The sequence below is a fragment of the Amblyomma mixtum genome, chromosome 3 (genome assembly GCF_055824585.1).
Source record: "Amblyomma mixtum isolate Tamu chromosome 3, ASM5582458v1, whole genome shotgun sequence".
Classification (NCBI taxonomy): domain Eukaryota; kingdom Metazoa; phylum Arthropoda; class Arachnida; order Ixodida; family Ixodidae; genus Amblyomma; species Amblyomma mixtum.
In genome coordinates this window covers 98,348,858-98,364,417 of record NC_143014.1, presented here as the reverse complement: position 1 = coordinate 98,364,417, position 15,560 = coordinate 98,348,858, and the positions used below count along the sequence as shown (strand labels likewise).

At 46.3% G+C, this 15,560-nt stretch overlaps 1 protein-coding gene across 5 annotated transcripts in view; it reads right to left on the bottom strand.

Moving 5' to 3' along the window:
• LOC149351105 (uncharacterized) overlaps positions 1-15,560 on the bottom strand; it is a 123,701-nt gene that overhangs the window by 80,675 nt on the left and 27,466 nt on the right. For 3 of the 5 annotated variants that reach the window (XM_089580348.1, XM_089580344.1, XM_089580345.1), the window contains exons 3-5: positions 11,838-11,947; positions 5,296-5,340; positions 4,289-4,451 (exon numbers count right to left, since the gene is read on the bottom strand). In XM_089580348.1, coding sequence (XP_089436474.1) covers positions 4,289-4,451; positions 5,296-5,340; positions 11,838-11,947 — 318 coding nt within the window. The remainder of the gene's footprint in view (positions 1-4,288; positions 4,452-5,295; positions 5,341-11,837; positions 11,948-15,560) is intronic. The other 2 variants (XM_089580346.1, XM_089580347.1) reach the window with 1 other exon arrangement.

The following is a 15,560-nucleotide window of genomic DNA, read 5'->3' as shown; positions in this document are numbered from 1 at the left end:
GGCACATGCATACTGCGGGTAACATGGCCGCAGACACCTAGCAGGTACAGATTTGGGCGCCACGCACAGGAGCGCAGACATGCGGCGGGGAGCCAGGGCTTTGGTTGCACACCGCAATGCCATCCCAGAGGAGGTATGCTGAGCCGAAACCACATGAAGCAAGTGTTACAGAAATGTTATTAGCTCAAGACGATTGATTACGAGACTAGATTTAAAATACCACACATGTGGTTCGAGTCGAATATCGAATACTTGCACAGGCCTAGTTTTTAATGTTCAACAATATCAAAAAAACCAGAAGCATAAAAACATCAAAATTACTGAGTTTATAATTTTGTCACATGATGAGATTTAACAACGGTCAATGTTTTGTCACGAAGGAATTCTGCTTGGTGGAAGCTGAACCTGTGATGCCTACACCGAAAAAGACTTATACCCCTGTCACACGGCCAATTTCAATAGGTATCCAGTTGAGAGCCTTCGAAATTCTCAATCGCTATCGAACTTGAAGAAGGTGTGTCGCTGCTACATGGCGAAGTTCAATGGCCATTGAAATGGTTCTTACGTCTTACGCCAAGCTTGTGTAGCGCCACAATCGCTACGTTTGGTTTTGTGCAAATAACATATATTTTTATACAACCTAACTAAATGTTGAAATATACTTTTTTTTGCAGTCGTAGAAGGTTTTTAGTTATTATTAAAGGCCAGCTGCGTTGTCGTGAAAGACTCTGCATTTTGTAACGCACTGGCAACACTGACAATGCCGACGTTTTCGGCTTCTGTGATGGAGAGCATAAAAAATAATGCCCTTTAAACCAGACCGATACAATTTTTAAATTAGTGTGCAGACTAATAGTTTACTGCTTACACTAAAGTTTGAGAGAATAATGCTTGTTCATGCTTATGTACCGTGCACGAAAGTGCGCATTGGCGCTGTTTGAAGCAATGCTAGCAACATTGGGCAATGCTCAAAGGCCCTCTAAATCTCAATAGTTCCGCGTTGCTCCGTTGACTCGATAGGCTGTTGACTCGATGGCCGTTCAAACTGCCAGCCAAAGGGGGAACTCTTAGACTTCACCGGCTCTTGACCCCCACTGTGTTGGGCAGTTTCCAGCGTGCTGCACCGACGCCGAAGCAGAGCACAATTACAGGTGGTGCAAACCTTGCTGCGGCTGTTGGTGCAGTCTCATCACCATTGTGGCGTGAGCGCAAACAACTGAAGGCGAAAAAACGAAAATATGCCGTCGCAAAGGCCACACGGCAGTGTTTTATGAGATGCAGTTGCACGGGTTGGCCCTGAGGCATGTTTCTATGCTCAGTGTTTATTTGCACCCGCAGCTTAAAAACGCAACTTCTAGGTTCCAATAGATGATGAGTGTGTATGATTAAATAATGGACAATCATGCACACATGCCCAAACTTAGCCCGCTCCACATGCCTTCCCTCTTCGCTGCTGCCTCCTTTCTACCAAAACCACCCCAGGCAGAGAAAGAGCCATTGCAGGGGATTTAGGAGTCTCTCTGCATGCTATCAATTGCAAGTGCTACAAAACCTTGCAAATTCCAGAAAAGCATGCAGCCCTTACTAGAGTGAAACGAGAAATTGCAGACAACAATGTACTACATTTCCCGACTGGTATGTCTTTTTCCCGCTCCCATGAAAAACGCAACAGCGGGGTTCTGCCGTACTGCTTTTTCAAATGCAGCTAATACGATTGAACCCCTTTAGAACGGACAAGTACTGGAGAGGAGTTTTAATCTGTTAGAGAGGTCTTTTATAAGCAGGGTTTTGTGTTTTCATAACTTACTGATCTCTCACTGTGTTTATGTTGTACCCCAGTGACTAGAAGTTTCACAAAAGAAGTCTAGAGCTTGTTACACAAGCTCATTAGCAGAAAAGATAGCTGTTCACTTCCGTTGATTGGCATATGACAAGGCACCATATGCCTTCTACTGCACTGCAGCTGCACTTGTTAGCAATCTATGTTTCCACTATTCTGTTGCAGAAAAGTTGCACACTTAGCCCTCGGTAACTTGAAGTCGTAAAAACAAAAATTTTGAGATAAATGGAGTTCAGAGATATGCAAAGTACTGAAATTATTACAGTGTACTGATCGTGAATTGCCTTCTGTCCAGCATTTTGTAGAGAAAACACCATTACGCGAAGCAGGCACTTGATTATAATAAAAGGAGCCCCATATAGTAGTACTGCACTAGGTACATGTAACGCGGCCGACGATGAGTGCGCCTGCTTTGAGCACACGATAACATTATATACTTTTAGCATAGCGCATACCGCTACCACTTACCATGCACTGTGTACTGCCACATGGTGTGCGCACTGATTGGTCCCGACACGGCATCGCCAGTTGAAAACATGGTGCCATCTGGCGCCCTCAGGGCGATTTGAGCATGTTCACTGGCGCCTCACAGTACACCGTAAGCACTAGTGGTACGGTATGCACTACGGCTGTGACCACCATTGTCTGAGGAGGGATGGATTAGAGGCACACTTCTTTCCGCGTGTCTCCACCTTAGCATGCCCGTTGTTGCCTTGGGAAACGGACTCTCTTCATGTCCCGCTTACGTTCTCCAAAGTCTCCGCCGTAAATTCAGCGGGATTCGAAGCTGGGAGTGGAGACAGCGTGTGTCAGCTATTAGCGCGGTGCCGATATCATATCGACTACAAAGCGGCGGCGAGGGCCATGCATTGCAGCGCACTGACTCACGGTAAACCTGTGGGCCGCGCAAACTGCTGGCTGATGGCCTTTTCTGGTTTCAAGCTTTTTGATTGCCATTCTAGGTGCGTGCAGAAGCTCGCACACTCGCACCCGTACCCAACCGGCAATTTGGAAGGTGTTCTTAACGCAATAATCACAATTAGTGTGCCCTCTTCAATTTTTTACATCTAGCTGGCGCTTTCTAGTTTAGTTTCAGTCTTAAAAAATATCACGGGAGTGATCATGCCTTCCTTTCTCCCTCACGCACAGATGCTATGGCAGTCTGCAAGCAATGGCGCTGCATCTGCAGAGTGGGGAAGAAACCCACAAGTTAAGTAATTTACTTACATAATGAACCCACTTTTTTTCCAGAAAAGTTGACATAAATTGTGGAGAGGGTTTTTTAGGGAAAAAGTTTCGGCATATTTTTTTTTTGAGAGTCGGAATTTTTATCTTAGGTTCGCCCTTCTGTCCATCCACCAACAATAAACATGTGGTCAGTTGCATTCGTGTCACCGTTGTTTAGCATGTGTTTGCTGTATCACAGTACGCTCTGACAATTTTGTGATAGTCAAAAGTGCCGGCCAATTGCGGTGAGATGAAGTGAACATGCTGAACATTGCGGCCCTGAAGATCGGGTGCACATTTGTTTATGCAAGTTTAAAAAGCTCGCAGGACAGTTACAAACTTGTAATGCGAATGTTTAAGCATGAGCTGTGGGGAGAGGGGTTAGGCATTTACGTTCCCGATGTCGAGCTCGCCAAATTTCTCGGGGGTGTGAAAGTACTGCTTCCTCCATACCATTTTCAGTGTCGAGGATGTCTTATAGCCTTCTGGTTTAAACTGCAAAGCTCTTATCCGATGCTTGAGCATTGGCTGACTTTCTAAGCATGCACTGGTGCAACTGGATGCAGCAGTGCGCCGAGTGAGCCACCGCACTGCTGCTTCTGCCAAGGGCGCAGTGTCTTGGCGCTCTGCCAAGTTCGCTGAGTGTGCACCCAGCTATCCCCGCAGGAGCTCTTGTCAAAAGATAAATATGTAGAGATGTTATCATTATGCGAGTGAGTTCATTACAAGAGTAAATACGTAAGTTAAAATGCGTCTTATAAGTGAGATTACTGATCAAAATTCAAACATCACTTGTCCTTTATTACCAAATGTCTTCTATACCAATGTCTATTACAAAAGAGGTTCATTTATAGGGGGGCCAATTAAATGAGTTATATGCGTCTCTTATTTCCAATGGTCTGTTACATCTGTGCCTCTTATACCAGGGTTCAACTAACTGTCCGCAATTTTGAACTGCTTTCACGTCACAAAAATTTTATTACTGGGATTTATTACAGACACTTACAAGTACACCTGCCACAGACCAATTTTTTAGATCCCCAGCATCTTTTTTTGAATGTTATTCTCAAAATGTCCTGCAAGCACGCCATAAGAAACATGAATAAATAAATGTGCGCAGAACTAGCATCACTACTCCGAACAACAAAAAAAAAAAGATCAGTATAAGCTGGCCAGTATTAACTATCCCTCTTCTGCATCTGATCAAGTAAGTGTACTAACCTTGAAACATGGGTTCTTCCGTCTCTTCACAAGCTGAAGAGCTGCTTCCAGGTTTCTTCTGCTGCTCCTCTCTGCTTTCAGTGACATTGTCAGCTGCTGCACCCGATGCTGCTACTGCAATCTGTACGTCATCCCTATGGACCAAGGCACCATCAGTAGACACCTGGAAGCATACAATGCATCCACATTGCAAAACAGCAATAAATTTGACAAATAACTGCAAGAAATTGAAGGGACCCTCACCAGCCTTTTCAGCACAGTTAGTTAAAACATTGAGATCAAGCATGTTGCAGCGAAAAAATGGCTGGCAGCTTAGCATTGCTAAGCATGAAATATTGTGTGAAAGCACAGATTTTTTGTAGGCGGACCACCGCCACATATCTCAAAGCACAACTTAGGTGTCCACTGATCCAGGGAGCCAGTTATGCGCTTTCCTTTCCCCTAAACCAACGAAGTCTAAACCTTGCTGGTTTTGAGAAAAGGAAAGGCGCATAACTGCCTCAATTTATAGGTGGACGCCACCGCCTACTCAAAGCGCAACTGAGGTGTCCGCTGACCAGTGAGCCAGTTACACTTCCTGCTCAGATGCTCTACACTGACACAAACTGCCGAAATCCGGGGAGCGCAGCTAGAAGTTCTTTTGCACTAAAACTCAGCCAAGTTAAAGCAATCTCTCCTTCGTTCCTCAAAGTGGTTTTACCATCCCGCCTATGCATCACCAAGTAGGTGCCATGCAATTTGAGCACGCACTCCCAAAGGCTACACTACATAACAAAGGTCCTAGCAAGGCTAACGTGTGCGATTGCAACAGGAAGTGACCCTGGTCAATTTAAGCTACAGCGATCGAACAAATGACACTCACAGGACAAAATGGGACTAAGACATTCTCATCCCTTGATAGCAATCCCATCCTCAGGGGTGTCCGATTTCTGCAACCTTTCAAATCGAACACATCTATCCTGTGGGTCTCTGATTTCTGCAACCTTTCAAATCGAAATGCAACACACCTTCCAGACCTTGGTCAGCATTGTTTCACTCTTGGAAGCACAAGCCTAGGAAAAGACAAAATTCATGCTGAATAAGCTGAAACTTCTCTGCTCTAGTGGGCTCAAGAAAAAATAGCCCATTAGTGCCCTCATAGGTCACACAAAGGACAGGGTTAATTGGAGAGACATGGAAGAGGCCTTTGCTCTGCAGTGGGCGTAGTCGGGATGATGGTGATGATGATAATGATGAGTGTGAGTCAGAAGAATGGCCTGAGGGGCGAGTTGGTGCATGATGAAATGAACGGCGGCGCGACAAGGACACTAACAAGAAAGGGGAGCATGTGGTGTCCCCTCTCTTGTTAGTGTCCTTGTTGCGCCGCCGTTCATTTCATCATGAGTGTGAGTGGATGTGAGTGCAAATGAGTGTAGTGTGAGTGAGTGTGGGTGGTCATGAGAGCGAGTGTGAGTGAGTGAGTAATGTGAATGTGAGTGCGTGGATCATGGATGTGAGTGGTCATGAGTGTGAGTGGATGTGACTGAAAATTAGTTATAGTGAGTGGATGTGAGTGTGAGTAGAGACGAGTGGTGACCAGACATGAGTGATGAGCCTACGTGAGTGCGTGTGAGTGGACGTGAGTGGCGAGTGGATGTGAGCGGCAGAATAGACGTGACAGCGAAGTCTGTCGCGTGTGCTTAGCTATTTTCATGTTGTTAACAGTTGAGGAAAGCAAATATTCACTGCCAAGGGTGCTCGAGGCAGCATAAGGCATCGTGCTGGTGTCTTTTTACAACCGAAGCAGAGGATTCCACTGGCACGAAAATGGCAACCTTCGTTGGTCTTCGCCTTACTAGTTCACTGTTGGCATGGGCGCAGGCCCTTCGTGGGTGCAATTAGCCGCTATGAGTTGTGCCAGATCCTTTGATCAAATTTCACATTACCACTGCTAGAAAGGTAGATGTCCCTTGTCACACGCATGTCTGTTGTGACACCTCCCACATGGCTCGAGCTCAAATATGCAGAGTTCCCATGCATGCTGCTAAAACGACTGTCCGCTTTGCGGCGATAACTAGCGTAAAGTAGGATCTCCAGTACTGCAGTGGACGCTCAGATTTTTTTTCTGCCTCATGTGTCCATTGTAGAGCTCTGTTCCGGCCGTAATTTTTTGATTAAGTTGGACCCACATAGAGAACCTGATCTACTTAGCCAGGCTCTTCAACTGCAAAAGCTAGGCTCAAGCCCGGAAACGATGCAAAAACCTAGCGTGCTTTTCGGTAACAGGAATGTGGTTTTTATTTCTTGTATGCATGGCATCAGACATGGTGATGCCTTGAAGCCAAGGAGATAGCAGAAGTGGTAGTATTTAATGTTTCAATCTGCTCAAGAAATTACTGTTTCGTGCCGATGGTGATGAAACAATGCGGCGATTTTTGGCAGTGGATATGAGGTCGCAGCCAAACTAGCCGCACACTTTTTCATTGGTTGGACGTACAGTTCCAATTTAATCCTTATATACTCAGGAAAGGAATCTAAAATATAATGTCTGAGTATTGGCACCTTTTCATTCTAGAAAAAACTACAAAAGAAAAGCAGTACAAGTGAATGAAAGCTAATAAAAATAAGCTAGACGCGACAGTTTTTGTTTCGTCTTAAAGTATCGTGCAAGCGAGTGCTGCTGTTGAAACTGCTGACAACGATAAAGCAGCAAAGAAAAACCGTCTGACGGACAACATGGCCAAAAATGTGACGAGAAGAGAACAGGAGACTGAGTGTTGTGATGGGTTTTTTGGCCCATAGGCAGCTAAGGCCATCATAAGAGGAGACTGAGGGCGGGGTGGGAGGGGGCAAGTAGCTTTGCATAAGCAGGCCGAAGGGTTTTGACATGTTGGACACTGGGCTGTGCTCTTAGAACAGGAAAGAGTTGAGGATTGAAGAGTAAGCTCCCCAACGCTATCCCTAGAGTCTGAAAAACCAGCTTTTTTTTTAGTGTCATGAAAAGGCTCCCATCAGCACCATGTACGCGGAACTATGCCGTCAGCGATTTGGGCTGCTGCAGGCTGTCCTGGCAAGTCAAGAACTGCATACAAGTTTCCGTTGCTTGTGTGAAGGCGTGGTTCTGATTTGTGATGCCCAATCTTCGGCACTGGGCACATGAAACGGGCTTGAGAACAGCAGTTTTGTTTTATCTTTGTATTTGACATACTGAAAGTGGAATAACTTCTGTATGCACGCTCCGATTTCAGCAATTCTACCCCCACTAATATCTGGACAGCACGAGGAAGCCTTTGATCTGAATACTATGATTTTCTTTAAGAACTTCTGGATAGTGCTTTTTCCCAGTAACGTTGTACCAATTCCAAAGGGCATGAACTACAAAACGGCTCAAAAGTTAGCTGCATACGCATTCTTTCACGAATGACGTTTCCTCGACCAACGATGCAATGAACTACGGGAGAATAAGTAGGAGCAGTGTTAGCACCCCCTATGCCCACACAGATGCGCACGTGGTCTCCACATGCACCGGCCTAAAGTGAGAACACCGCGCCGGTTTCTAAAGCCTCCATCAGACAGGGGTTGTGTGCAGCGCAGGCAACATACCGTATTTACACGATTGTAAGTCGACTCGAATGTAAGTCGACCCCCCCACATCACAATTGTGAAAAAAAAACTTGGTCATTTAAACTTGCCCTTTATTAGTAGAACTAGAACGCGCCAGTACTATCCTGTGGCCTCCGCTGATCACCAGCCGCTATCGGCTGCCGCACGCGGGAGTGCCCGTGGGCACATTCCAAAACAAAAATGTCTTAGTCGCTGGGCTACTCGTCCACACTTGCGCCATCGTCCTCGCTAGCGCTGCCGTCGTCATGTCGTCATCGCTGTTGCAGTCCCACAGCTCGTCGTTCTAACATCGTCATGCAGTGAAATCCTGCACTTCGCAAAAAGCCACATCATGACATCGCGAGGAACAGCTGAAAATTTTGCCTCGTTGTAGCTGCCACTCCTGCATCACTCAGTGCGAAGGTCGAACTTGCGGCCCGGCGCGCAGTTCGTTTCTTCGGCATAAAGAATGACAGACAGCCGCGAACGAGCGCCGGTCGCTTATCAGACCTGGAGCACAAATGAAGAATGAGGAAGCACCACATTAAAAACTTGTGAAACGCGGCCGGCAGTAGTCGAATGCGTCAGAGCCAGAGAGAAATCACGCGCGAGCGGCGTCGGCTCTTCCGCCGGCTACCGACACTCCCTGGTGCCGCTGCGGTTCGGAGGGGGGTGCCGCCACGATTAGAACAGCAGCCCTTCCATCAACTACCGACGCTCCCTTCGGCGCCGAGTGCGCGGTTGAAAGTAAAAAAAAAAATAAGAGTAGAACGCGAAGGCGTTATCGGGCCGCCGCCGCTTATCAGCATACGCAATCTGCGGCCACGTGTGGGGAGTGGGTTGGTGCTGGTTTGCTGCTTATCGACAGCCACCATCAGCGGGCCGCCTCGCGTGGGGCGGGGATGCCGGTTCTGCGCGTTGACATAGCTGCTCAAGGCAAGAACGATGCGACGGAGCCGCGCAGCAAAAAATGCAACCACGCTTGCGTCGTTTGTCTCGCCTTTATTTATGTGTGGTGCTTTGGTTTCGATTGTAAGTCGACCCCCCCACTTCGGATTTTCAAATTTTGAAAAATGGGTCGACTTACAATCGTGTAAATACGGTACTGCACGGCAGGCATGCCCACAGATCGGTCATGCATACCTGCTCTGGCTAGATGAGCCAGCCCTGCACTTAACTATGCCCCAAAATAAGCCCAAGAGTCTGTTGTAAAGGGATTGATAATGGCCACTCCCCTTTGGATCATTTTCCACAGAGAAAACATGCACTCGGGGCCCATTCTAGCCATTTCCCTTTTCGTGAGGAACTCACTCAATCTTTTCCAAAATACTCTCCATTTCCCACGCTGCAAAACTTTTCATAGTCACCACTTGCCTCCAATGTGTTCATGCAGACTCACAGACATGTTGTTGTTAAGGCAACTCGTTATTGCTACTTAGACGCCGTCATAGGCGTGCGTGCGCACAAGGGAGGGGGTGTGGCAGGTACTGCGGCCACGCCCTCTAATCATCAAAGGGGGCCCCCCAACTGCCCCATACCTTGCCTCTGCCGAACCTGTCTCGTCATTGTTTATAATGCAGTGTTATGTTATGGCCATTCCAATTTTCTGATGATATTGGCAGCCAAAGACTCATGATGTTGCGTTCCAGGAACTGTTTACTTGCTGGGTCACTTTCAGGCAATCTTTTCAGCTACTTTTTTGCAGTTAACAAAAGACAGATGTGTTATATTTTCTGTGGTCAAGAGAGAATGAAAATTCCTTTGGAAGCGCATTGTTACATTCATGCCTCAGGAGTGCAAGGACTGCCTTTCTCTGCCGATCTTGCACATGAAAGTAAAAACTACTGCTCAACGATATTTTGTATATATTGCAATTCCATCACACTGAAATAAATGTTTTATAATCATTCCTCATCTCTGCTTTCCATTTTGACTGCAGGGGCCTAGGGGTGAGGAGGGTGAGGGGGCGCTTTGCTGAAACTTGGCTCCCCACCATGGAGAACCTTGCGCACACCTATTGGACACCGTTCAAAAAGGTGTAAGCATCTTATCTGATGCTAAACATCATCTTAGCAGCAAGCTGGGGAGCACACCGGCATAACATTAGTTCAGGACATGGAAGATGAGTGATAAGCGATCACTTCCTTCAAGCATCAAAACTGTGAAAATGGCCAAAGAGCATGACAGAGCCCCGGGCGGCTTGCCCCCACACCTGTGTGACCCAACCTATGCCAGAGGAACCATGAGCACAGTCGGCCGCGGCAGTAAATCTCTCATCCCCTCTATTGTCAGCAAACAAGGAAACAGTGAGTGAACATGAATGTGAGTGGACATGAGTGTGAGCGATTGGTTGTGAGTGTGAGTGGTTATGAGTGTGAGTGAGTGGTTGCTAGTGTGAGCGGACATGAGGGCGAGTGAGTGGCTGTGAGTATGAGTGGACATGAGTGCGAGTGTTGTGAGTTGCTGTTAGTGCGAGTGTGAGTAAGTGGTTGTGAGTGTTAGTGGACATGAGTTCGAGTGAGCGGACGTGAGTGTGGTTCAGCCACCTCTCATGGTGCCGAGGTATGAGTGCCCTACATATTTCAGTGTTTCTTAAGATTAGCAAACAGAAGTTTTAAAGTGCTTCTAGGTGGCTCAAGCCTGCCAACATAGCCTAGTAGTCATGACTACAACATAGGCATGTAGCACTAGCCAGTGGCAGTGAAGTTATTTATTTATTCTACAATGTTAGGTGCGGCACTGAAGAACTACTACCTCTTTTCAGTGCGGCAAGAGCACAGTAGCACATGCATACTGCCACTCTCACTCCAATACCTACCGAAGTGGAAGCATGTGGTTAACAGCTGACCTCTACGACTGCAATCAACCTGAAGAAATGCGAGTGTGCTTAATGGCACTTAAGCGACTAGGGTTATCATGCACCAAGCACAAGGTTAGAGAGGCTTCACTGCCCAAAGTGCTATTTGACACTTGCATAGGTCAGCAGTTCTCAAACTGGATTCTGCAGAACCCAGGGGAGCACCCACACTGGCCTGTCCCACCTTTCCAGAACACTTATTGCAGGAGGGTGTAGACCAGACATGGTACTTGGTTTGTTAAAACCCATTTCAGACCATTAGCTCTTCTTAGCTTGTTGCTCAGTTTCAGGCCGTTCGCAGTACAGACTTGGCAGCACGCCAAATTGCTGTGTGCCAGTAGTGGCATGGTGTGTTTATTTTGACGGGAGCTCCGGCGGTGGTGGCTCGCTTGGCTGCATCACTGTACGCATGTATAGAATGTTGGCGAGACGGTGTGGAAGGGGCATGGCGCACAAAGCAATATGGTACTGAAGGCATGAGCCACACTGCCGAGTTAGCCGAGCGAAGACCAAAAAGAAAAAAAGTGCGCGTCTCATGGGGCGTTCGATAGTGTTAGCGGCACTGGAGCGAAGTTTTGACGCCGGCAACCCCATCTGTGCCGGAAAGCCAGTATCTGACAAAATAGGGGGGAACCTGCTGACGCCATGCTGCCACCAGAGTGAGGAACGGCAGATAGCTAATGAAAGCTGGGAGGGCCATCACGTGATTGTGCGCGCAACCCAGCATGTCAAGTGTGCATGTGGTTCAACGTTTGACTTGCGACCAGTTTTCAGCAATTTTGTTTTGGAGATAGAGGTATCAGCATGAGTCAAGAGATGACCATTTAATGAAATAATGAAAAACTGGCTGCTGAACGCAAGAAAGCAAACAAATACTTACAAAACTGAACTAAAGGGCAAATCATCCACAAAGGTCCATTCATAAGCAACACCGACTGACTGTGACACTTGTGATAACAGATTGTGATTGGGGGAGTGGGGGGAATCCTTGGATAGAACATACTGAAGGTTGCTGAGGTTCCACTAGGCAAAACAGTTAGAGAACCCCTAGCATAGGTGCATGTCATCAAAACTGCAACAATTCAGCAATAACAATATATAGTAAACAACCTGGAGTAGCACAGGAAGTCCTGAGTTTCCCTGAACGAGCCCAAAAGTTCCAGGGTCTATGTCCACTTCTAGCATATGCCCCTCTGCAGTTTTGAGGCGAGTCTGACCATCTGAAATGAAGAGGCAGCAAAAAAGAAAAAGGACCTTGTTGTGCACAGCATCAACATTGCATTAAACATGCGTTGATAATTAAGCACATAGCTGTAGCAAGTTACTAGCTTTGTTCTTCGTTTTCCACAATTAACACTACACAATTTTTATTTTCCATATTTACTTGCACAATTTAAGCACTTTTTTCTTTAAATTAGGGCTTCAAAAAGGGGGTATGCAAATTACACAAAATTTTTCTGAACACGTCCTAAAAAAACTCTACAAAGGTCATAACGCGCAATACATACTGCAGACTGCCGCCTATAGGTAGAACCCCTATCTAGCACCCCTCACTGGCCAACAAAAAATTAGAGGGGACACTTAAGCTCCACGCTAAGGGTATGACTCAATAGCGTAATGGGTTAATTCCCATATATGCAGAAGGTCATTCTCTACTATGTATTCATAGGTCCCTGAGAGTCCTCATACCCCTCCTGGTGCAGTGGTACAGCAGTTAAGCGATGTGCCACTGCCCTGGGATGGCAGCTCCCACTAAACACAAAACGTCTAATTGTTTCTAAAATGCACGTGGAGCTTAAGACCATGTCAAGGAAACGCACCTTGTAATCAGCAGAGAGCTGCCGCCGTGGATTAAACAAGTTGTAAATCACGGCACATAAATTAGATGGCTCTGCATTACTCCAGTGTTTCTGCTTGACGTTTCGAAGAGCAAGCGTGCCGGTGCAAAGACCGCTCTTTGTACTCAAACACTGCAAGCACGTTTCCTCCTATGGGGCCCGCATCACGTTCCACATCGAGTGTAGCTAACCTCCCACTCGTCAGGCTGAATTTAGGCAACATATAATGGCCCTGAAAGCCGACGATAGTTACGCGAGTGAAAGAATTTGCTTCATGTTGCAAATGTCTCGGCTCTAGCCGGTGGCTTGACAGGCGCAGCGTATGCTGCCATTGCCGCCTTCACTCGGCTTACCGCCGCCTTTGCTGAGCCTGCTCACACGCAATCTTTTTTGTCACGCCGCAGCTTGCTGCTTAGTGTCAATCCGCACGGTGGCGATGCAGTCTACAGTCTGTGAAAGTGGTTTTAACCGTTTCAAGCGGAAATAAATCTTGATGCAAGCTGTAAGTGCTTAGTTTAACATGAAAGTATCAGATGCAGTTCAGAAATTTAGTACTTCATTTGGCCATTTGGCATTAGTCGCTAGCAGTTGCTAGCTACACACGCGAAGTGAATGCTGTGAACTTTTCCCTGCACTCTTTGTTCTGCGCTGGTTGGCACTTCACGCTGCTGCAGTTTGCAGTTTCCCCTCTTTCCGCGACATTGTTTACTACCAACATTGCACAGAGATGTGAACCTCGTTTTCCACAAAAGTAAGTAACCTTCCATTTCTCTTGTGTGGTGAAAGTGTCAGCCTTGCTGTAGCTAAGCCACTAATGCGCCTGAATGAACGGTCGGCTAGTGTGCCGCTTTTTTGGTTTATAAATCATAAAACAGTATCAGCCAGTGTTTTACATACCAAAGTGTAGCGATGAATGTACTAAAACAGGGCGTTTGCATATGTCTGAGCTTTTCTTAAGTGGGTACAGCTAGGCTGCTCTCGCATGTGAGCTGCTTTCTTTACCAAGGCGGTGACAAGGTGGACGTGACAAATCTTCAAATCCGCCAGCTTTGTTTAAAGGTAGGTTGAAAAGGCGCAAATTTTTTCCTACACATTGATTAAAGTCTGTGCTCAACTGCATTGTGGCAGGATTTTATTCATGCTAAGGACTCTCTTCTGGCCCCCTGAGTGCTCCAATTCTCCTTGCTGTGATTGCCATCAGTGAAACTCGCATTAAAAAGGCTTTGATTATCTCAACTGTGGAAAGGAATCTGCAGTATTAATTATCATGAAGTAAACATGAAGCCCATCAAGATGGCTGTGTGGCATTGGCGTTCGGCTGCTGATCCCAAGGTCGCAGGTTATTCGATGCCGGCCGCGGTGCCTGTATGTAGATAGTGGAAATACAAAAACATACGTGTGCTGTGCGAAGTCAGCATATCTTAAAGAAGCCCTGGTGGTCCAAATTAACCTAGAGATTTCCACTACAGCGTTCCTCAAAGTCAGTTTGTCGCTTCGGGACGGTAAACCCCACATTTAGAAGTGATCATGAAGCGGAAGTTGTATTGGTTTCATAAAATTCAATGACTGCATGCATAAACCAAAGCAAACCACTGAAGCAATATATAGTTGCTCACTTGTTTTGTTGTAGGTCATAATGAAAGTATAGAGAATACTTTGTAGAAAAACTGTGATTGTCTGATTTTAGTTCATTTGTGCGGAGCTGCTCTGAGCAATTTCTTCTGCTATGTGGCCTTTTATATGCCTAGCTGCTGCAAGCTTTGTGATTTGCCTGAGGTCTGTGGTTGGTTATTCACCCACAGGATAAAAAGGAACTGAGAGAATCTTGATAATCCGGGTGTGTTACTACATTGACTTGTCAAGCCTTTGTTTCATTACGATTGAGAGCCCCGGTACTGAGGTAGCTTACTCAGTGGTGCTGCTCTATATGTGCGCAGGCTGTTTGACAGTGCAATGAAGTACTATGGCTCTTTGCAGGCATGGCTGCTTTTATTTTTTGGTAAACCACTGTAACATGCATAGCTGGTGTTGCCCCTGCTTCACTTTGTACATTTCCTTTTGGGTACAGGCTGTTCAACAGTGGTCTGCAGAGGACCTCCTTGCCAGCTCAGTTTCTCAATTTTGGTAAGCACGCTCTGCAGCTGACACTTTTTCTTTCACTTCATGCTTTCTTGTATAGGTGTAGGCTGTTTGCTAATGTTCATTCCACAAGCTCCATTATTTGTTTGACCTTTGGCTAGAGGAGCAAGGACCTGGGCTAGTTTTACGCAAATTAATTGCAGCACCTTGTACTTTGTTGTTCAGATGACTTGGCCTGGAGATTGTTCCAGTTCTGACGTGAGCATCTGGACTAATGCTTCTTGTGCAGTGGTGTAAGTAATCTTTTGACTGCAGTGCCATCATTTGAGCTTCACCGTATGGATTAAAAATGACTTGTTCAGCAATGCAGTGTCAGGAACCTTATACATACACTTGTATTTGTCTTATCTTTCAGATGTGCCCCTGTGTGGCTGTCAAGGTAAGGTCCAAGATTTAAACCATCTCTGGTGTATACTTAAGTGATGCAGGTATTACCAAGACAGGAGCATCTCTGCTATGTTTTCGTGTGATGGTGCAAGATGTCAGCCACCAACCGCTTTTGATTCAGCCACATCTTGCAGGTAAGAGAAAGCCTGTTTGCAAGATACAGCTGATGAGGTCCTGTGAGTACAGTTTGCATCACAGTAAGGCAGTTCACTTGCTATTGACTGCTTGGCTTTCTGTGTCCATGCACGCTGTTTGAATTTTTCTTCTGTTAAAGACCTCAGCATAGAATGACCTCTTGAGTTTATGGTGAGCCGTAGCACTCTGCTCAAATGCAGCTCACAATGACATCATATGCATCTATGTTTTTAGTTAGCTTATTTTCTTGCCTGTGCTGTGTACTCCTTGCCATTCCTGGTCTTACTTGCTTCCGACTCCTCGTTGGCCATTCTACGTGCACCTAACTGACTGT